At 55.8% G+C, this 21,428-nt stretch overlaps 1 protein-coding gene across 4 annotated transcripts; it reads left to right on the top strand.

Annotated features, from left to right (window-relative positions):
- Positions 1–2,604: 2,604 nt before the first annotated feature.
- On the top strand, positions 2,605–21,012 carry ATP13A1 (ATPase 13A1). 4 transcript variants are annotated; one of them, XM_078361907.1, is made up of 26 exons: positions 2,605–2,664; positions 6,020–6,109; positions 6,215–6,405; positions 8,856–8,928; positions 9,114–9,269; positions 9,347–9,416; positions 9,497–9,603; positions 10,081–10,210; positions 10,330–10,385; positions 10,609–10,735; positions 10,809–10,946; positions 11,023–11,143; positions 11,544–11,701; positions 12,102–12,277; positions 12,352–12,462; positions 13,528–13,653; positions 14,464–14,572; positions 16,314–16,513; positions 16,591–16,687; positions 18,472–18,632; positions 18,703–18,817; positions 18,912–19,108; positions 19,872–20,014; positions 20,232–20,343; positions 20,426–20,569; positions 20,684–21,012. In XM_078361907.1, exons 4-26 carry the CDS (start codon positions 8,863–8,865, stop codon positions 20,792–20,794), a joined length of 2,931 nt encoding a protein of 976 aa, XP_078218033.1. In that variant the 5' UTR covers positions 2,605–2,664; positions 6,020–6,109; positions 6,215–6,405; positions 8,856–8,862; the 3' UTR covers positions 20,795–21,012. The 4 variants fall into 4 exon arrangements, 3 of the variants coding, with proteins under 3 accessions (XP_078218033.1, XP_002807985.4, XP_078218034.1); XR_013531300.1 differs by lacking the exon at positions 2,605–2,664 and adding an exon at positions 3,000–3,408 and having other exon boundaries at positions 18,890–19,108; XM_002807939.6 differs by lacking the exon at positions 2,605–2,664 and adding an exon at positions 3,000–3,408.
- Positions 21,013–21,428: the final 416 nt, after the last annotated feature.

The following is a 21,428-nucleotide window of genomic DNA, read 5'->3' as shown; positions in this document are numbered from 1 at the left end:
AATTTGGGATGAGGCTGTTGGTCTCATGGCCAAGGATTCCTACTGCTTACTTCTCAGGCTACTCGTTTTCAGCCAAGAAAATAAAAACTTGCCTGTGTTGTACTGGCCCGAGCATAGAAAGTCAACACCAAGACGAAAGTATGCCAAATTGCAGGGTCTTTATTGCTGTCGGCCAGGGAGGACTCGCGTCTCCAACCCGTGGCCCCAAAAGGAGGGTGTCAAGACCTCTTATACCCCTAAAACCACCTCGGGGGTAAGGGTGAAAAACGGGAATGAAGATGAGGGGTTTCAGACAGTCCAAGGGCTAGTGGATTCTGTAAATCACCTCCGGGGCAGAGATGAGGGTGGGGGACTCCGGACATTCCAAGGGCCAGGGGACTTTTGTCAATCTGATTGTTACTTAAGTGGTTTACGGAAGTCAAGATGAGCGTTAGTTTACACATTGTCTGGGTAGGGTGGAAATTACAGTCCTTAATTACTTATTACAAGTCGCAGGCGCCAAGATGGCATGAGTTTGGACTGCTTGCCTGTCACATTTGGGTTACAGAGAGCAGTTTCAATAGAAAGCCGAGGTACGGTTGAGGTATGCGGTTTTATGGGGCTTTTACCATGTCACACCTGAAAGGGAACGAAATTATTAAATGCAGGGAAAAACTGGAATAAATATTTTATAAAGGTATTGTTACCAGAAAGGGGTCCAGTCCCAGACTCCATGAGCAGATTCTTGGACCTTGGATGGGAAAGAATATTGGAGAAAAAACTGAAAAAGTAAGTATACCGCACTATTTAATGGGACAGAAGGAAACATGTCATTCCTATTTTTACTGAAGATTATCTTAGTAAATATTGTGATCTGATTATTAAGTCCTATTACATTTTCTTTCTCCTTTTACCAAGAATATTCACGTATCTTAAGAATAGGCAACTGGGCCTGGTGGCTCACACCTGTAATCCTAGCACTTTGGGAGGCCAAGGCAGGCAGATCACAAGGTTAGGAGTTCGAGACCAACATGGCCAACTTGGTGAAACTCCGTCTCTACTGAAAATACAAAAATTAGCCAGTCATGGTGGTGCATGCCTGTAATCCTAGCTACTCAGGAAGCTGAGGCAGAAGAATTGCTTTAATCCAGGAGGCAGAAGTTGCAGTGAGCTGAGATCATGCCATTGCACTTCAGCCTGGGAGACAGAGCAAGACTTCATCTCAAAAAAATAAATAAATAAATAATTAAAAATATATATGCAGTGGCTGGGCACAGCAGCTCACGCCTGTAATCCCCTTGGGAAGCCAAGGAAGGCGGATCTCTTGAGGCCAGGAGTTCAGACCAGACTGGCCAACATGGTGAAACCCCATCTCTCCTAAAAATACAAAAATTAGCCAGCATGGTGGCTCATGCCTGCAATCCCAGCTACTTGGGAGAGTGAGGCAGGACAATCGCTTGAGCTTGGGAGGAACAGTTTGCAAGTGAGCCGAGATCATGTCACTGCACTCCAGCCTGGGGCAGAGTGAGGCTCCTTCAAAACAAAAGAATATGGGCGGGACGCTGCAGCTCACATCTATAATCCCAGCACTTTGGGAGGCGGAGGCAGGCGGATCACGAGGTCAGGAGTTGAGACCAGACTGGCCAACATGGTGTAACCCCATCTCTACTAAACATACAAAAAATTAGCTGGGTGTGGTGGCGGGGGCCTGTAATCCCAGTTACTCCGGAGGCTGAAATGGGAGCATCAGTTGAACCCAGGAGGCGGAGGTTGCAGTGAGCCGAGATTGCGCCACTACACTCCGGCCTGGGTGACAGAATGATACTCCATCTCAAAAAAATTAAAAGAGGCCGGGCGCGGTGGCTCAAGCCTGTAATCCCAGCACTTTGGGAGGCCGAGGCGGGTGGATCACAGGTCAAGAGATCGAGACTATCCTGGTCAACAAGGTGAAACCCCGTCTCTACTAAAAATACAAAAATTAGCTGGGCATGGTGGTGCGTGCCTGTAGTCCCAGCTACTCGGGAGGCTGAGACAGGAGAATTGCTTGAACCCAGGAGGCGGAGGTTGCGGTGAGCCTCGTTCCATTGCACTCCAGTCTGGGTAACAAGAGTGAAACTACGTCTCAAAAAAAAAAAAAAAATTAAAAGAATATGCAACAATATAATCTACTAAATTTAAATATCCAATAAATATATATTTTTTTGAGATGGAGTTTTGCCTCGGCCTCCTAAAGTGCTGGGATTACAGGCATGAGCCACCGCGCCCGGCCACAATAAATATTTTTTTTAAGTTGGACTAAATTCACTTTATCAGAGGACAAATAGAAATATTATAAAATATTGTTACTGTTTCTCACACATACTAATTGTTTAGTCCTACTAATTGTTACTCTTAAGTAATCCTATTGTGGTTTTGTTCAAACAGCATTTATGCAACAGTACAGTTAATAATATAGAACTATATAATTTCAAGTAAACAGCAATTTTTCATTTTTTATATTGAAGTGGTAAGTTTTTGTAATTCTTATCTATTACATTAAGGCTCTTGTCCCTTGTGACCGTGTTGCGGGCCGGTCCCCGACCCCGACCCTCACAAGCTCCGCCCTCGCAGCAGGCCCCGCCTCCTGAACTCCGGCGCTCCCCTGACCCCGCCTCTGCAGAGTCCAGGCTCCGCCTCTCGTGGCAGGTGAGACCAGTGTATCCAAGGAGGAGGGCTCGTTTCTTTCGATTCAGGTTCTCATGGTGGCGCCCAGCCCGCCCTGGCCTCGTCTTTTCCGGTCTCAGTCCGGCGTGGCAGTGGAGGCAGGCACTGTTAGGTCTTTCAGTCCCTCTTTGTCATGGCGGCGCCCTGCCTCTTTTTCCGGCCACAGTCTGTCATGGCGGCACCCGCGGTCGTCCCTGTCAGGCCCAGCCTGCTCTGTTGCCCTGGCTCTTCCTAGTCCAGGTTGCCATGGCGGCGCCCTGGGCTTACCGGAAGTAAAGCTTCAGAAGTGAGGCGTGCCTCTGCCCGGAAGTGAGCGCGGCGCTGGGAAAGATGGCGGCAGCGGCGGCGGTTGGCAACGCGGTGCCTTGCGGGGCCCGGCCCTGCGGGGCCCGGCCTGGCGGGCAGCCCAATCCCGGGCCCCAGCCGCGCGCGCTCCTTGCCGCCGGGCCGGCGCTCATAGCGAGCGGTGACGAGCTGGTCGCTGCTGTATGGCCGTACCGGCGGTTGGCGCTGCTGCGGCGCCTCACAGTGCTGCCATTCGCCGGGCTGCTCTACCCGGCCTGGCTGGGCGCCGCAGCCACTGGCTGCTGGGGCTGGGGCAGCAGTTGGGTGCAGATCCCCGAGGCCGCGCTGCTTGTGCTTGCCACCGTCTGCCTCGCGCACGCGCTCACTGTCCTCTCCGGGCATTGGTCCGTGCACGCGCATTGCGCGCTCACCTGCACCCCGGTAAGTGTGCACGCGCGAGCCCGACCCCCCAGCACGTTCGGGCCTCGCCGTGGGTCCCAGCTGCGGCTTTCTTGTCAGTCTCCATCCCAATCTGGATCACTCATCTGCTGGGCCTGGGTTCCCAGGGGCGTTCTCTACACTTTGGCGCAGGCTTAATTACGACCCCGCTGCTGACTTGCTGTGCAACCCTGGTGCGGGTTATTTCCTTTCTCTGAAGTCCTCCTTAGTATGGTCATTTAGATTCAGTAGTGTAAAACCTCTAAAAAGCCTAGCGCAGGGCCCAGCATACGTCGCCCAGGTCAGGTAGGACTTGTTCATGCTAGTTACCATCTTAGCGACTACTCTTGTTCCTCTGGAAACCGCCCTACCTTCCTTCTCATCTCTATCCTACCTTGGTTTTCAAAGTGTAAGGCGAGACCACTGGGGTAGATTCCCCCATCTGTGAAACTTTACGTGGTTCTTAGACTGAACCAAGTCTTGCTGTGCGGTGCTCAGTGGTCTTCCATACTGTGACTGAAAGGCGCATGAAATGCAGTTAATTACAATGTTTAAGAGAGGCAGGAGGTGTTTATAAGCGGGTCACTTACATGATGTCTGTCTGCAAGATGATGGTGATGATGTTCTACTCAGGATAGAACAGCAAGCAAGGTCACATTCCTGACCCAAAGTTTAGAGTTCTGAATGAGCAAGTGTCGCCAGAGAAGTTGGTGACTGCGAGCTGTCCTGGCCCGGAAGCAGTGACTGTGTCACTTCTCTCTGGGCCTGCCTCAGGTGATACCAGTAGGTTTGGAACCATGGACACTGATGTAGATCAGGAAGCTTCCCCTCTGATCCCAGGAGTGTGTTTGCCTCAAGAAGATGAAAACAACAGCATCAAGGGGTACAGAAAAACAGAAGCCCCCCCACCCTGTCTGGCTCTGAATGAGGGTTGAATCCTCATTCTCCTCTCCTGAGAGACTGAGCTTGTTCTTTCCTTCAAAGAGTCTTATCCCAGGGGAGAAACTCAACTTGGTAGCTTTGAGTTAGTACAATGAAAGACCCCAACGAGGGACAAAATAAAGGAGATGTTGAGGGACTGTGACACCACTCAAACTTCAGTGGCCTTTTGACCTGTACCTAAACAGCTTAGCTGTTAACTTCCCCTCCAGGGATGGAGAAGTGGGAGGAGCCAAACAGCTGTCAGACAGGAGAGGCAGATCTGGGTTTGATTCAGATCTCAGAAAGGGCAGCTTCTGCTCTCTTGGTTGCAGTTTCCCTTTTCTGTAAAGTGAGAACTGTAACACCTACTTTGGATGCCATTGTGAGAAGCTGGGATGATATCTGCAAAGCGCCTGCCCTGGGGTCAGCACGGTGTATAGCCTCTTGTACCTTTCTTCCATGACGTCACCAGAATTTGTAGTTACTTGATTGTTGTTATTTGCTGCCTGCTTTGGAGGCCCATGAACTACCTGTGGGGTGGTGCTTTGTTTCTGCAGGTCACTGTTGTGCTCCTCCTTTTCTGTGCAGCTCTTTCTAGCAGAGCCACAGAGGGAAGGCTGTGGCTCACGGGGTCCAGGGCGCATTAAACAATCGCCATTCAGCATTTCTGTGTCTTAGGTGCTGGGGAAACAGCAGTGAACAAAACAGCAAATTCCGCTGCCTTTGTGGTATTACTGGGCAGGAGAACTCAGAGTCAGCAATTGATGGTAAAGAGAGATGACATCTAACATCAGGACAGGATGGGACATTGCCAGGGAACTTTAGATGGGGCAGCCAGGGAGGGACTCCTGAGAAGGTGATGTTTCAGCAAAGGCCTGAGGTAGCAAGGGAACTGGTTGTGTGAATGCGTATTCCGGGCAGAGAAAACAGCACATGCCAAGGCCCTTTGCTGAGGCACGGTTGAGCCTCATATGCGTGTGCACTCATGGAGTGGAGTGAGCAGGGTTGGTGGAGGAGGGGGTGCTGAGCAGGAGACCGGGGGCTTGTGATGGGGGCTTGGCTCACGCGAATTGAGGGCGTACTCGATGGGTGCCTGGCAGCATTCCTCCTGAGTTCACGTCACCATCAGCAGAGCAGAGCCCTGGGCATTGGAAGCTGTCTGAGCACCCAGCTTCCCAGCTTTTTTGTTTTTGTTTGTTGTTTTAATTGAGATGGGGTCTCACTCTATCACCCAGGCTGGAGTGCAGTGGTACGATCTCGGTTCACTGAAACCTCCGCCTCCCAGGTTCAATGGATTCTCCTGCCTCAGCCTCCTGAGGATTACAGGTGTGTGCCACCACACCCGGCTAATTTTAGTATTTTTAGTAGAGACAGGGTTTAGCCACGTTGGCCAGGCTGGTCTCAAACTCGTGACCTCAAGTGATCCTCCCTCCTTGGCCTCCCAAAGTGCTGGGATTATAGGCATGAGTCACTGTGCCCGGTCTTGTGCTCCCAGTTTTAAGATACGGCACCAGAGGCACTGCAGAGTGGTCTCCCTTGTCCTGATGACAGATGAGGGAGTGACCGAGGCAGCACCAGACTCCAGTGGCGTGTTTCAGAACGTACCCGTAGAGCTGCTGCACCCAAAACCTCCCAGGGGGTCTTGGACCTGTGGGTTGAGAAGAGCTCAGCCACAATGCTTTGTCTCTGTCAGGAGTATGACCCCAGCAAAGCGACCTTCGTGAAGGTGGTGCCGACCCCCAACAATGGCTCCACGGAACTCGTGGCCCTGCACCGCGACAAGGTAGGGACTGCCTGCTGGGCTCCTGAAGGAGGGGCTTGAATGGGATTCCCAGGCCCTGACACCCCAAGGTTGGGGCCTCTGCCACAAACACACCTTCTGCCACAGGGTGAAGATGGGCTCGAGGTGCTGTCTTTCGAATTCCAGAAGATCAAGTATTCCTACGATGCCCTGGAGAAGAAGCAGTTTCTCCCCGTGGCCTTTCCTGTGGGAAACTCCTTCTCTTACTATCAGAGTAACAGAGGCTTCCAAGAAGACTCAGAGATCCGAGCAGCTGAGAAGAAATTTGGAAGCAACAAGTGAGCCCTTGATTTGCCTATAACACCTGTGCCTTTCTGTCCTGCTTCCCTCCTGATTCAGGGTACCTAGGAAGCAGGACAGAGGAATCTGCCCTTTTATTCATTTTATTTTATTTTCTATTTTTGAGACTGAGTCTCACTCTGTTGCCCAGGCTGGAGTGCAGTGGCATGATCCCTGCTCACTGCAACCTCTGCCTCCTGGGTTCAAGTGATTCTCCTGCCTTAGCCTCCTGAGTTGCTGAGAGTACAGGCACCCACCACCACGCCCAGCTAGTTTTTATATTTTTAGTAGAGATGGGGTTTCTCCGTGTTGGTCAGACTGGCCTTGAACTCCTGATTTCAGGTGATCCGACAACCTTGGCCTCCCAAAGTGTGAAATTGCAGGCGTGAGCCACCGCGCCCAGCCAAATCTTCCCTTTTAGTCAAACGTGCCAGATAACTGTGACACTGTTGGAGCAGTGTGCTCTAGTCCAGTCTCCCCTGAACTTGCCTGCTGACAGGAACCCCAGAGGGCCTGCAGCTTGAAGGCCCAGCCATGGGGTGTGAGACGCTGAGTATAAAGCTCTTCACAGGAACCTGGCCCTTGTCCCATCCACAGCAGCAGCTTCGTTTTAAATTCTTTTAGTTGTTTATTTGTGTAGAGATGGGGTCTCGCCATGTTGCCCAGGCTGGTCTCTAACTCCTGGCCTCAAGCTATCCTCCATCAGCCTCCCAAAGTGCTGGGATTCCAGGCATGAGTCACTGCACTTGCGCTAAACATTTCAGTTCTCGCTGTTTCACTTCCACATATCTCAGCACTTTAAGAATGGCGATGAAGACAGTGACCGTGTCTGCATTTTTTTGTACCGAGTAGAATGGCCAATGTGCAGTGCACACCCTGTCCTTTCATCTTCACCGAAACTATGAATGTGACACATAGCTGGGAGCAGGAGAAATGGGCTCCAAACCCCGTCATGGCCTTGTGACAATGGTGCTCAACCCAGAAACCCAGAGAACACCCAGGGAGCACTTTCCTGACTTAGTCACTATTCAGAGATTACAAATATGTCGACCGCAACTATCAATCTAATACAAGGATTTATAAGAAACGTTTAGCAACTTCTACTCCAGTCACATTAATGGCCAGTGGCAGCTGTGTTCCCTTTCATGCTGTTTTTAACTCATGCAGTGGTGCCCAGCAAGATTCAAGGGAAGGGCTTATTGTTGTTTTTTCTTGTGTTTTTGTTTTGAGACAGAGTCTTGCTCTATCACCTAGGCTGGAGTGTGATGGTACGATCTTGGCTCACTGCAGTCTCCACCTCCTGGGTTGGAGTGATTGTCCTGCCTCAGCCTCCCGAGTAGCTGGGACTACAGGCACATGCCACCACACCTGGCTAGTTTTTGTATTTTTAGTAGAGACAGGGTTTCACTGTGTTGGCCAGGCTGGTCTCAAACTCCTGCCCTCAAATGATCTGCCCACCTCAGCCTCCCAAAGTGGTGAGATTACAGGCGTGAGCCACTGCGCCCGGCCAGGATTATTGTTTTCTAGCAGTAGGGTTGCTCTTTGGTTTCCTCTTCTCACATCCTGTGCAGAAGACGTCCATCCAGTTAAAGGGCAGAGTGAGGATGGCCCTAGCTGATGTGACTGGCGCCCTGATCAGATTGGGCCATGGCACGCAGTGCTGCAGAACGCACCTGGAGGCCTGACTCTTTGCATTCTAGAGCTTTTTTTGTTTGTTTTTTTGGAGACAGGGTCTCACTCTGTTACCCAGGCATGAGTGCGGTGGTGTTATCATGGCTAACTGTAGCCTTGAACTCCTGGGCTCAAGCATTTGTCCCACCTCAGCCTCCCAAGTAGCTGGGACCACAGGCTCATGCACCACCACACCCAAATTTTTGGTAAAGAGAAAATCTTGCTTTGTTGCCCAGGCTGGTCTCCAACTGCTGGGCTCAAGCGCTCCTCCTGCCTCAGCCTCCCAAACTGCTGGGATTACAGCTGTGAGCCACTATACTCGACCCATTCTGGGGCTTTAATTCAGGAATCTTTTAGAAAATCTCAGCTCTGGTGGGGCTGGAGCTCAGTGTCCTCTACGGTCTGTGCAGCTTCAAGGCCCCCATCCTTCAATCGGAGGTTCCTTCTCTACTTGCTGTGTCACCTGACGAGATGACGGTCTCATACTAGCCCCAGGCTGCTGGGAAGAGCATATTGCAGACTCAGGAGCTTCATCTGGCTTCTGCAGATCCGAGGACTGTGGGCGGGCAGCGTGTCTACCCCAGGCGCAGCCAGGATGAGGGAGAGCCACAGTCAAATGGATCCTCCCATCTGGAAACTTGCCACGGCTCCCAACACCCACATGTGGCTCTTGGTTTCTTGAGGGAGGCCTGTCATGCTCAGGTTGAAGGGGTCAGGGTGGAGGCTCCACACCCCAGAGGCCTTGCCCTGGGAACAGGAGGGGCCTTGTCTTTTTCAGGGCTGAGATGGTGGTGCCTGACTTCTCGGAGCTTTTCAAGGAGAGAGCCACAGCCCCCTTCTTTGTGTTTCAGGTAAGGCAGCAGCTCTGGCTCGTCTCCCCATTTCCTCCCCGGGGCTTTCCTAGCCGGAGTAAGTCTGCCCCCCACTTCTAAACCTGAAAGCTGCTCCCTGTCCTCATGGGTCAGAGTCCGTGGGTAGAAGGAGCTCCTGGGAACAGGGGAGGTAGGGCAAAGACAGACAGGCTGGCATCCCACAGGTGTTCTGTGTGGGGCTCTGGTGCCTGGACGAGTACTGGTACTACAGCGTCTTCACGCTGTCCATGCTGGTGGCATTCGAGGCCTCGCTGGTGCAGCAGCAGATGCGGAACATGTCAGAGATACGGAAGATGGGCAACAAACCTCACATGATCCAGGTGCGGACACTGGGGAGACCCGGGTGGGGAGCGCGGCAGAGCTGGCATCTGTGCTGACATTCCTGTGCCCTGCCCAGGTCTACCGAAGCCGCAAGTGGAGGCCCGTTGCCAGCGATGAGATCGTACCGGGGGACATCGTCTCCATCGGTGAGACCGGGTTCTGCTCAGTCCCAGGGGGAGCCCCAGCCTCAGGGCCTCTGGCCAACCCTCCTGCCTCTGCCCTGCAGGCCGCTCCCCGCAGGAGAACCTAGTGCCGTGTGACGTGCTTCTGCTGCGAGGCCGCTGCATTGTGGATGAGGCCATGCTCACGGGGGAGTCTGTGCCACAGATGAAGGTGCTTGGCAGAGGCTGGGTGTCCTTAGCTGCTCGGGAGGAAACAGGCCAGGAAGTGGAGGACCAGGGGGTGTCCGGGATACCCCCCAGGCACAGGCAGAGGAGGCACCATTGAGTGCTGTGGACCGGGGAGCAGGGTGCTGGGGGCAAGGAAGGAGGTGAGAGGGGCAAGGGCATCCAGCATACATTGGTGCCCTGCGATGTCAGACCAAGGTGGGCTGGGAGCAGCCTGGAGGGGGTGAGTCCTGGACGAGGCCAGGTGCAGGCCCCAGGGAGTGGGCACTGTGAGTGCAGTGGGAAGAAGACAGGACGGGGTAAGGGTGGGGACCCGGGAGCTGGGTGGGATGTGCTGGTCAGGTGGGGAGCCCACACAGTCAGGCTGGCTCATTCTAGCGTCAAGGTCCAGGTGTCCAGGAACTCGGACAGAGAAGCAGGCAAGGTGGTCCTGGCCGTCCAGGTTCACGATCTGCCTCCCCAGGAGCCCATCGAAGACCTCAGCCCAGACCGGGTACTGGATCTCCAGACCGACTCCCGGCTCCACATCATCTTCGGGGGTACCAAGGTGGTGCAGCACATCCCCCCGCAGAAAGCCACCACGGGCCTGAAGCGTAGGTGCCTCATGGGTGTCTGGGGGTGTCCAGGCTCCCACACCCTCCCCCGTCTGCTTGATCATGAGAGAGTTAGGATGAGGAGACAGGCATGACGGTGGCTCTGCTTCTCTCCCCAGCGGTTGACAACGGGTGCGTGGCCTATGTCCTACGAACCGGATTCAATACATCCCAGGTACAGGGCCAGGTCTGGGGAGGGCAGGCCCCGGGGCAATTGGACAGCCAAGGCATTAGCCCTTTCAGACCCCAGAACATCTGCCCCATGAGCTAACTCTGGCAGCACAGCCCTGGACATGGGCCACGGTACACAGGCCACCCTGAGGCCAGGCTGACGCTCTCAGGCCTGAGCTGCTGGAGGGAGCCCAGACAGCAAAAAGGCTATCCCTCCATCCTTCCAGGGCAAGCTGTTGCGCACCATCCTCTTCGGGGTCAAGAGGGTGACTGCAAACAACCTGGAGACCTTCATCTTCATCCTCTTCCTCCTGGTGTTTGCCATTGCTGCAGCCGCCTATGTGTGGATTGAAGGTAAGCGCCATGGCCCCCAAAGTCCCCTGCACCCGCCCCAAGAGGCCCCAGGCTGGCAGGCCCTTTTTCGCAGGCACCAAAGACCCCAGCCGGAACCGCTACAAGCTGTTTTTGGAGTGCACCCTGATCCTTACCTCAGTGGTGCCCCCTGAGCTCCCCATCGAGCTGTCCCTGGCTGTCAACACCTCCCTCATCGCCCTGGCCAAGCTCTGTGAGTGTGTTGAATGGGGTGGGGTGCCGAGCAGGGTGGGGCCAGGCAGGACCCCTGACCCCACTCCCACCCCTAGACATGTACTGCACAGAGCCCTTCCGGATCCCCTTTGCTGGCAAGGTTGAGGTGTGCTGCTTTGACAAGACGGGGACTTTGACCAGTGACAGCCTGGTGGTTCGTGGTGTGGCTGGGCTGAGGTGAGCGTCAGGGGCCCTGGGCTAAGGGTCACCCAGCTGGGGTTTCTGGGAGGTCGAAGGGCAGGTAGCCCATCGAGCCCGAGCCCTCACTCACGGACAGTGAGGGCCCGTGAGAGGCCTTGCCTCAGGAGTTCCCCTCAAAGTCATGGGTGTGAGCCATGGTGGCAGCACGGCGGCTCAGCTCAGGCCTGGAGCATCCCGCATCAGCCTTGAGCCACATGACCCCACACACAATGCCTGGCTTCTGGGGGCAACTGTGAGGCAGGTGTGGGTCACCTGGCACCCAAGGCCCCCAGTGACTGGCGCAGAATGAATTCTGATAGGGATCCTTCCACTAGTGGAGGCGCAGCTTCACCCCGTCTGCCTGCACCCTGTAACCATCTGTTCCCCATCCTTACAGAGACGGGAAGGAGGTGACCCCTGTGTCCAGCATCCCTGTAGAAACACACCGGGCCCTGGCCTCATGCCATTCACTCATGCAGCTGGATGATGGCACCCTCGTGGGTGACCCCCTAGAGAAGGCCATGCTGACGGCTGTGGACTGGACGCTGACCAAAGGTGAGGGGCTCTGGCCTCAGGCACAGCAAGGGGGAGCCACTGGCTCTCACAGTCCTAGGCAGGTGGGCTGCACCCCTCAGAGGAACTTGGGGACAGGCAGGCCTGCAACTGATTGATGCTCTCTGAGGTGGGCGGTCACAGGCTCACCTTAGACCCAAGACAGGCAACATCCTTGGGGTCCCCCAGGGTTGGAATCCACCTTGCCCTGGCTGAAGCCACAGTGCCGGGATCTTCTGAGTCCAGGTCTTCCAGCTCTGGATGCGCCCCTGTTCTATCCGAGAGCCCCTGATCAGGCCCTGGGGGAGGCAGGAGGGAGGTGGGGGAGGCCGGGGGGAGAGGCGGGGGCTTGGCTGCCTCTTTGGAGCGAAGCCCCTCAGGACTCGTACTTATTTGTTTCCAGATGAGAAAGTATTCCCCCGAAGTATTAAAACTCAGGGGCTGAAAATTCACCAGCGCTTTCATTTTGCCAGTGCCCTGAAGCGAATGTCCGTGCTTGCCTCGTATGAGAAGCTGGGCTCCACCGACCTCTGCTACATCGCGGCTGTGAAGGGGGCCCCCGAAACTCTGCACTCCATGGTGAGCTGGCCCCAGCCTGGGGCAAGGGGCAGGGGCTCTGGGCGGCCCATGACGTCCCCCTGCGTTCCCTGCAGTTCTCCCAGTGCCCACCCGACTACCACCACATCCACACCGAGATCTCCCGGGAAGGAGCCCGAGTCCTTGCGCTGGGGTACAAGGAGTTGGGACACCTCACCCACCAACAGGTATGGACCCAGGTCTCCCCCGCCCGCCCTTACTATGTGCCTGGCCCGCCAGCTCCTCCCTTAGTCACCTCCTGTCCCCTACAGTGCCAGGTCAAGTGGTCGCGATTTTGTCCTCCTTGCCGCACCTCCAGCTTCTACCTTTGGAGACCCCAGTGGTGCTCAGTCCTGAGTCTCCTGCTGTGGGGACCCGCTCAGTCCTGGCTCACACAGAGCACAGGCAGGCCTCACCCCCGCAGTCCTGGTGTGACTCTAGCACTACTCTTCTGCCATGGTCTCAGGCAGGGCTTGGTGGCATCCTCAGCCCTCTCACCCATCCATCATCCACAAATCCCACCCTCCACCTCCACTGCCAGCATATCTGCCACTTTGCTGGCTTCTTCCTGGGCTCTTGTTCAGTCTGCTGGCACCCTGCAGCTGCAGATCCTTCTGGAATTTAGTGTCAGGTTGCAGTGCTGTGTGCAGAGCCCAGACCACAGCTCACAGCCTACTCACTGTGCCCCGTTCCTGCATCTGGAGCCCCTCGCCAGTGGCACAGGTTCTCACTGCCTTCAGAGTGGCCATCTCTGAGGCCTTTCCACCCCCTTCTAGATTCCATCCTCACCTCCTCTCTCACGGCACTCAGCTCTCTGATTTCTGTAACTTTCTTGATCTGCGTCTCCCCTGGTGCTGTGTGAGCTCCCTAAGGCCAGGGATATGTGGCCAGTCTCTGGTATGTGGTGGAGCCCTAGTGAGTAAGGGTTCATGGCTAAACTCCAACATTATTGGGAGAGTCCCTACTTGATTGACTAGGCAGCTGAGCCACAAGGGGCTCTGAGGTGTGTCCATGTCCACAACCAGGACATAGAGCCACATTTGGGGGACCCAGAGCCCCCAGTCACTGCCAGATCCCACCCCTTGAGTGTGCTTGGTACCCCCCTGGCATTTCTCCCAACCCTTGCATGTCCCCACTATGGGAACAGGGCCTTCCATTGTCCCCTGGCTCCTAGCGCATGGTCAGAGCTCAGGAAATGCAGAGTGGGAGTAGAGAGAGGGACAAATGGTGAGGGTGTCCGTGTCTGTCCACAGGCCCGGGAGGTCAAGCGGGAGGCCCTGGAGTGCAGTCTCAAGTTCGTTGGCTTCATCGTGGTCTCCTGTCCGCTCAAGGCTGACTCCAAGGCCGTCATCCGGGAGATCCAGAATGCGTCCCACCGGGTATGGGACGGGGCTTGGCTCCACCCTCTGCATGGGAAATAGAGGCGAGGAGGTGACAGGAGAGGTCAATTCCAGCTTTGTGGTGGGGGTGGGCACCCAGGTGTCACAGGCTGCACATTTTGGCTGAGCAAGATCATAGCTCGGGTGCTAACATTGCCCCTGGCCCAAGGACGCTCGGGGACTTGCCTGTGCTGGCTCCTCTCTCCCCCACAGACCTTCCCCTTGCCCCTCGCATCATGGGAAGGTGGGGCCGCTTCTCTCCACCTCCTCAGTCCACTGCCATCCTGGAGAGAAGGAAGCCGAGGCTGGGGAGTCCAGGGGTGTGGGGCAGTGCCTGCCTGGCTTGGTGGTTTCTGTGTTGTCTCTGATGGTTCATGTTTTCCATTTTGGGACTTAGGGTATGTTTTTAGGGTATGTGAGTCATCTCAGAGGATGATGACTCTGGGGAGACAAGTGATGTGATTAGCCCCCACCAGGCCCAGTGATCATGGTCCCATCCTCCTCATCACTGAAATATTACCCCCATAGGCAGCCACCAAGCCAACAGGGTTCACCCCCAGGGCTGGTTGTTAATTTGTATGGCAAATTCAAGCTAAGGATGCCCTCAGAAGGACACATACACGTGTCATTTGTGTAAAACAACCTGAGTTGGGGGTGGACTGTGGCCCTTGGAAGCCTATTCAGGGTCTCTGTTAGAGGCCAGGGATCTTCCACTGTGGCCTGCTTTAGGAGGAGACTTGGCAGCCTTGTCTGTGGCCTAGAGCTTGGCCCCAGGCTGCCCTGCTGACCCTCCATCCTTCTCTTCCCAAGGTGGTTATGATCACAGGAGACAACCCACTCACTGCCTGCCACGTAGCCCAGGAGCTGCACTTCATTGAAAAGGCCCACACGCTGATCCTGCAGCCTCCCTCCGAGAGAGGTGAGGCCCTAGCCCCGCCTGCAGTGTGGAAGGGGGACCCTGAGTCCAATAACAGTTCCATCACCACAGCCTACATGTGTGCCAGGCCTTGGCGGCACAGTGTCTTCAAATGCCTGGCACTCCGGTTAGCCCTGGAGGTACCTCAGACAGCATGCTGGTGGTCACTGGGTCCCAGGTCCTGGGATCTGTGGCGTGTAGGTGATTATTTATTTACCATAACGAGGCGACAGTGTGACTGCCATCTCCGGTTTCCGGTGCACTCACGGGCAGATGCTGCTCCGACCACACTTGCTCCCCATCCTCATCCTCCCACCCTCCTTGGCCCGGCAAGGTGCCCGTGTAACCAAGCGTTCCCTTCCCAAGCACAGGGACCGCTGGTGTTCTCAGCCGCAGTTGATGGCACCATTTGCCCAGTGCTCAGCCTGGCCAGACCCTGGGCTGAGAGCTCTGTGTGTGTTACTGTGTTGGTCCCTCCACCCTGTCCTGCACACTGAGCGGCTTGCCTTCCCCACACCACAGAGGATGAAGCTGGCTGGGTCAGCTCTCGGGGCCCCTGCTTTGTAGAGAAGGGACAGGGTCTCAGGAGTGAACCCACTTGCCCAGGTCACTGGATGTCACCATGGAAGGATTGGAACTCAGACAGCCTCACTCCAGAGCTCATGGCTCCAACCTCTCCCTGGTGACCTCTTCGAACAATGCCCCGGATTCTGACTGATGGAGAGGCAGACATACAGACCTAGCCTGTCCCGAATAGAGGAGTAGGGTCTACCAGTTGACTGCCCCAGGGCTGGAGGTGAAGCCCCCATGGATGCGCACAGTTCAGGGCCTGCGTAATGGCCACAGAGTGCCCTAAGGAGAGCCACGTGGAGTGGGGTTGCCACAGGGCTTCTGGCAGCAAACATTCACAGGTCCTGATCAGGGCAGCTTTCAGAACCTCTGGGCCACTTCTCAGAGGACTAGGTCCCTGCCCTCCCTCTGTGCTGTTGATCCCAGGTCTCCCTGGTCCCAGCCCCAGCTACCATGCTATTCCACAGTCTGGGGATTACCGGCAGGTGGTCTGAAGGGGAGGAGCAGGGCTGTTGATTGACAAGTGAAGCTGGTCTAACTGCAGCTGCAGCACAAGCCAGGTGGAGGTGGGCTGCCCTTCAGCTTGAGATGGTCCAGGGTGAGCAGGCCAGTGCAGGGAGGGCTGGTGGACCACCCTCAGCCATCTTGAGTGCCCAGCATCCAAGCCAGGGCCAGCTGGCAAGAAAGGGGAAGTGGAGCAAGAGGAAGTTGAGAACTTGGGGGGCCCTGTCAGAGTTGGGGGGTAGGAGGGTACCTAGTCCCAAGAAAACAGTATTTCAGATGGGCCCCAGGCATAGGGAGAAACAAGGTAAGGTCCTGGGTGGGAGCTTCCCAAGGAAAACGCCGCAGTCCCCTTTTGTATGTTTCAGGTTAAGGGGCTTTGCATGAAGTGGGGGCATGACTTAGCTGGGGTCAGGCTGCCTGAGTTCTAATCTGGCTCTATCCCGTGATCTCAGGCAAGTAGCTCAGGGCCTGGGTTCTTGGTTCCACCATGCCCATGTGTGGAACATTCTCTGTGGAGTGCCCAGAGCAGGGCTGGGGGTCACCGAGGCCAGTAGGGAGGTGGGGGCTCCAGAGGGGAGAGACTGGTCGGTGCTGGGGTCCCAGTGGAGGGAGCATGCTACTGAGCCTGGACAGCCAAGCTCCCAGCCCTAACCCTGGGTGCTACCCACAGGCCAGCCGTGTGAGTGGCGCTCCATTGACGGTAGCATTGTGCTGCCCCTGGCCCGGGGCTCCCCGAAGGCGCTGGCCCTGGAGCACGCTCTGTGCCTCACAGGTGATGGTCTAGCCCACCTGCAGGCCACCGACCCCCAGCAGCTACTCTGCCTCATCCCCCATGTGCAGGTGTTTGCCCGTGTGGCCCCCAAGCAGAAGGTACGTGTATAGCCATGGGGGTTGAGGGCACAGAGGTGGGCACACAGCCCCTGCTCAGCCCATCTTTGCCCACACAGGAGTTCGTCATCACCAGCCTGAAGGAGCTGGGCTATGTGACCCTCATGTGTGGGGATGGCACCAATGACGTGGGCGCCCTGAAGCATGCTGATGTGGGTGAGTGCTGTGGGCTAGAGTGGTTCCTTCCTTTGTGGACCAGGTGTTGGGGACACATCACTGAGCTAGAAAGACAGCCTTTGGTGCTCGGGGACAGCCATGGGGGCACTAATTTCTGTGAGGAAGCAGTGCAGGGGATGGGAGGGGGCCGCAAGGTCAGGGGCTTTCAGGGCAAGAAGGAATGCTAGGAACAGAGCAGGGTGGAGGCCAGAGGCCCGGAGAGAGGCAACAAGCTAGGAGAGTGACTCAGGAAACCTAGAGCTGAAGCTGTGCAGACGGTTCATAGCCTCGGATCTCTGTTGAAAGCACTTATGACTGAGCACTGTGGCTCCTGCCTGGAATCGCAGCACTTTGGGAGGCTGGGGCAGGAGAATCACTTGAGTCTAGATGGTCAAGACAGTGGTGTGATCCACTCTAACCTTAGTGACAGAGCAAGACACTGTCTTTTTTTTTTTTTTTGGAGACAGAGTTTCGCTCTTGTTACCCAGACTGGAGTGCAATAGCTCAATCTCGGCTCACCGTAACCTCCGCCTCCTGGTTTCAGGCAATTCTCCTGCCTCAGCCTCCTGAGTATCTGGGATTACAGACACGTGCCACCATGCCCAGCTAATTTTTTATATTTTTAGTATAGACGGGGTTTCACCACGTTGACCAGGATGGTGTCGATCTCTTGACCTCGTGATCCACCCACCTCGGCCTCCCAAAGTGCTGGGATTACAGGCTTGAGCCACCGTACCTGGCCCCCTTTTTTTTTTTTTTAACGGAGCCTTGCTCTGTCACCCAGGCTAGAATACAATAGTGTGATCTCAGCTCACTGCATCCTCCATCTTCCGGGTTCAAGCAATTCTCCTGCCTCAGCCTCCCAAGTATCTGGTATTACAGGTGCCCACCACCACACTTGGCTAAGTTTTGTATTTTTAGTAGAGATGGGGTTTCACCATGTTGGCCAGGCTGGTCTCGAACTCCTGACCTCTCAGGTGATCTGCCCTCCTTGGCCTCTCAAATTGCTGGGATTACAGGCGTGAGCCACCTCACCTGGCTGTTTTTTGTTTTTTTTTTCTTTCAAGAACACAGGTGTTTAATTGAACTTTAAAGATCAACCTCACATTGTTTTTTTGCTTTTCCAGTATTTATCTGTTTTTATCTATAGAACAATTTTTGAGCTTTGTTTGCCTCCTAGAATCATGCTCCTTGGCAATTTCTTTTGAAATCAGTTTAGTTTTTGAGACTGGGTCTTTCTTACTCTGTTGCACAGGCTAGAGTGCAGTGGTGTGATCTCAGCTCACTGCATCCTCTGCCGCCCAGGTTCAAGCGATTCTCTTGCCTCAGCCTCCTGAGTAGCTGGAATTAAAGGCACATGCCACCAACCCCAGCTAATTTTTGTATTATTAGTAGAGACGGGGTTTCACCATATCAGCCAGGCTGGTCTTGAACTCCTGACCTCAGGTGATCCGGCTGCCTCTGCTTCCTGAAGTGCTGGGATTACAGGCGTGAGCCACCTCACCTGGCCAAAATCAGTTTAGTTTTGACCCATTTAGTGTGTGTTTTTTCATTGCATTTGTTGTGGGAGTTGTTAGTGGTGGTTTGTTTTCTTAAAGTAATTTGTAGAAAGCAACATGGGTGCTCTCTGAGGTCTCCTTAGGGGGTCAAGTGAAATGGGGAAGTTTGGGAACTGTCCTGACAGGAGCCAGCTGTGGAGCTTCAGGAGCAGGGGCTCTGAGGCCAACGAATCTGCCCTTCCATGGAGCCCGCTCCTCCGGACCTAACACCCTCCTGCCTGGCAGGTGTGGCACTCCTGGCCAACGCCCCTGAGCGGGTCGTGGAGCGGCGACGGCGGCCCCGGGACAGCCCAACCCTGAGCAACAGTGGCATCAGAGCCACCTCCAGGACAGCCAAGCAGCGGTCAGGGCTCCCTCCCTCCGAGGAGCAGCTGGCCTCCCAGAGGGTAAGTCCCAAGAGGGGAGGCTCTGTACCCCATCCTGGCCAGGGCTGACACCCTGCTGCCCACCCTGCAGGACCGCCTGAGCCAGGTGCTTCGAGACCTCGAGGATGAGAACACACCCATTGTGAAGCTGGGGGACGCCAGCATCGCAGCACCCTTCACCTCCAAGCTCTCGTCCATCCAGTGCAGTGAGTCCCCCGAGCCCTGCTCCCCTTCCTCCATTCCCCCGCTGGTGCTGGTAAGCACACCCACACCCACAGCTGCCTCCCCGAAACCCTGCAGTCTGCCACGTGATCAAACAGGGTCGCTGCACGCTGGTGACCACACTGCAGATGTTCAAGATCCTGGCACTCAACGCCCTCATCCTGGCCTACAGCCAGAGCGTCCTCTACCTGGAGGGGGTCAAGTTCAGTGATTTCCAGGCCACCCTACAGGGGCTGCTGTTAGCCGGCTGCTTCCTCTTCATCTCCCGTTCCAAGGTGGGCCCCAGTGGTGCTGGGAGGTCAGGGATGCATGGGCTAGCCAGGACCAGGCTGTCAGAGGCACGGGAACTGTCATCCCCAAGTTACAGACAGGACCCAGGGCCCCAGAGGTAGGGGCTGTAGCTGCGATGGCCCAGGAATTGCCGGCAGGGCAGGTGAGGACTGAGGCTTCCAGACCCTTCCAGGTAGCACAGCTTGGGGTCCCACACCTGTTCACAGACAGGGATCCCAGGGGTGGGCCGTACAGAGCCCCACAAGCAAGGAACAATTATCAAGAGGCTAAAAAGCAACTAAGTGGATCACAGGCTACACAGGACAGGCTGTTGGACAGCTGGGGACAGCTGTGTGACACTGACACTCAGACTGAGGTATAAAGAACCAGAGGGCCACTGGCCCGGAACTAGACAGAAAGGTCTCAACCAGGCATGGGCTTGAGGCAGGGAGGCCCCGGTAGCTGGAGGGAGTGGGAGGTTGGCTGGGCAGCGTTGTGCCTGTCCCGTGGGCTCCAGGGAGGGCAGGATCTGCTTCATGATTCTCAGGCCCCTGTGGCTGCCACTGGGCCAGGAAAGCAGCCCTGGGCTCAGGGGTCAGAGGCAGACAGGGCTGGGAGACTGCTGCCGACCCAGGACTCCTCCAGGATTTGGTGGCGGCTCTGCACAAGGCCTCCCAGGAGGCAGGGGATGTTACTGCCTGCTGAGTGGTCAGTGTGGCCCGAGTGAGCCAGGTCCTGACCTCCCCTCAACCTGCCTTGCTGCTGCAGCCTCTCAAGACCCTTTCCCGAGAACGACCCCTGCCCAACATCTTCAACCTGTACACTATCCTCACCGTCATGCTCCAGTTCTTTGTGCACTTCCTGAGCCTCGTCTACCTGTACCGTGAGGCCCAGGCCCGGAGCCCTGAGAAGTAAGTGCTGCCCGGAGGAGGTGATGTCCCTACAGCTGAGAGTAGCAGGACGGTGACTCCACAGACATCAGCAGGAGAGCCTGGGGCTTATCCAGGGTGACCAGGGAGGGATACCGGACAGGCAGGGCCCTGGCTCTGTACCAGGGCAGCAGGAAGTCACAGAGAGTGTGTGAGCCAGAGCAGAAGATGAGGGCCTGACCCCCATGTGTCCCTGCAGGCAGGAGCAGTTCGTGGACTTGTACAAGGAGTTTGAGCCAAGCCTGGTCAACAGCACCGTTTACATCATGGCCATGGCCATGCAGATGGCCACCTTCGCCATCAACTACAAGGTGACGCCTGGGCCCCGCCTGAACACTCCCTGTCTGCCCATCCAGCCCCACCCATGAAGCCATCTGTCCCTCATCCCCACAGGGCCCTCCCTTCATGGAGAGCCTGCCTGAGAACAAGCCCCTGGTGTGGAGTCTGGCAGTGTCACTCCTGGCCATCGTTGGCCTGCTCCTCGGCTCCTCGCCTGACTTCAACAGCCAGTTTGGCCTCGTGGACATCCCTGTGGAGGTCAGTGGCCCTGTGGATGTGACCCTGGGGCTCAGCTTGATGGGTCCGTCCTGTGGCGGTGACCCTAGGCCGGGCTGCAGGTCTCCAGCTCATCATCCCTCCGTGCCCTCACAGTTCAAGCTGGTCATCGCCCAGGTCCTGCTCCTGGACTTCTGCCTGGCGCTCCTGGCCGACCGTGTCCTGCAGTTCTTCTTGGGGACCCCGAAGCTGAAAGTGCCTTCCTGAGATGGCAGTGCTGGTACCCACTGTCCACCCTGGCTGCCGCTGGGCGGGAACCCCACCAGGGCCCCGGGAGGGAACCCTGTCCCCAAACCCCCATGGCAAGACTGTACAGCCTCGCCCTTGGAAGACTGAGCTGGGACCCCCACAGCCATCCGCTGGCTTGGCAGAGCCAGCCCTGAGCCAGCACCTTTGGTAAATAAAGCAGCACCTGAGATTTTAAAGCCCTGGCTCTACCTCATCTGCGCCACGCAGTGTTTGCTGGGGGATTGGGGACAGAGGGTCACTAAAGAAGGTCCCAGCACTCCCCCTCCCCAAAGGGTGTGTGGGTGTGTGATGTTGGTGAAACCCTCTAGCACTTGGAGCAGTTGAACTTGGACTTGTCCTTGCTCAGATAATTCAGTGCATATTTCCTAATTTAACAAGCACTCCCAGGCCAGGCACAGGGGCTTATGCCTGTAATTCCAGCACTTTGGGAGGCCCAAGTGGGTGGATCTCCTGAGATTAGGAGTTCAAGACCAGCCTGGCAACATGGTGAACCCCCGTCTCTACTAAAAGTACAAAGGTTAGCCAGTTGTGGGGGCGGGCGCCTGTAATTTCAGCTACTCAGGAGGCTGAGGCATGAGAATCACTTGAACAT

This window comes from Callithrix jacchus, chromosome 22 (genome assembly GCF_049354715.1).
Source record: "Callithrix jacchus isolate 240 chromosome 22, calJac240_pri, whole genome shotgun sequence".
Classification (NCBI taxonomy): Eukaryota; Metazoa; Chordata; class Mammalia; order Primates; family Cebidae; genus Callithrix; species Callithrix jacchus.
Note: the sequence above shows the minus strand (reverse complement) of the source record. Positions and strands in the feature narration are given on the sequence as shown.

What these genes read in the sequence shown, in the direction of transcription:
- ATP13A1 (XM_002807939.6), top strand. Translation starts at nt 3,013, where the DNA reads ATGGCGGCAGCGGCGGCGGTTGGCAACGCGGTGCCTTGCGGGGCCCGG. An exon ending in AGCCACCACGGGCCTGAAGC is followed by an intron (nt 10,211 to 10,329) that starts GTAGGTGCCTCA and finishes TTCTCTCCCCAG; the next exon opens with CGGTTGACAACGGGTGCGTG. An exon ending in CCTTCGCCATCAACTACAAG is followed by an intron (nt 20,344 to 20,425) that starts GTGACGCCTGGG and finishes TCATCCCCACAG; the next exon opens with GGCCCTCCCTTCATGGAGAG.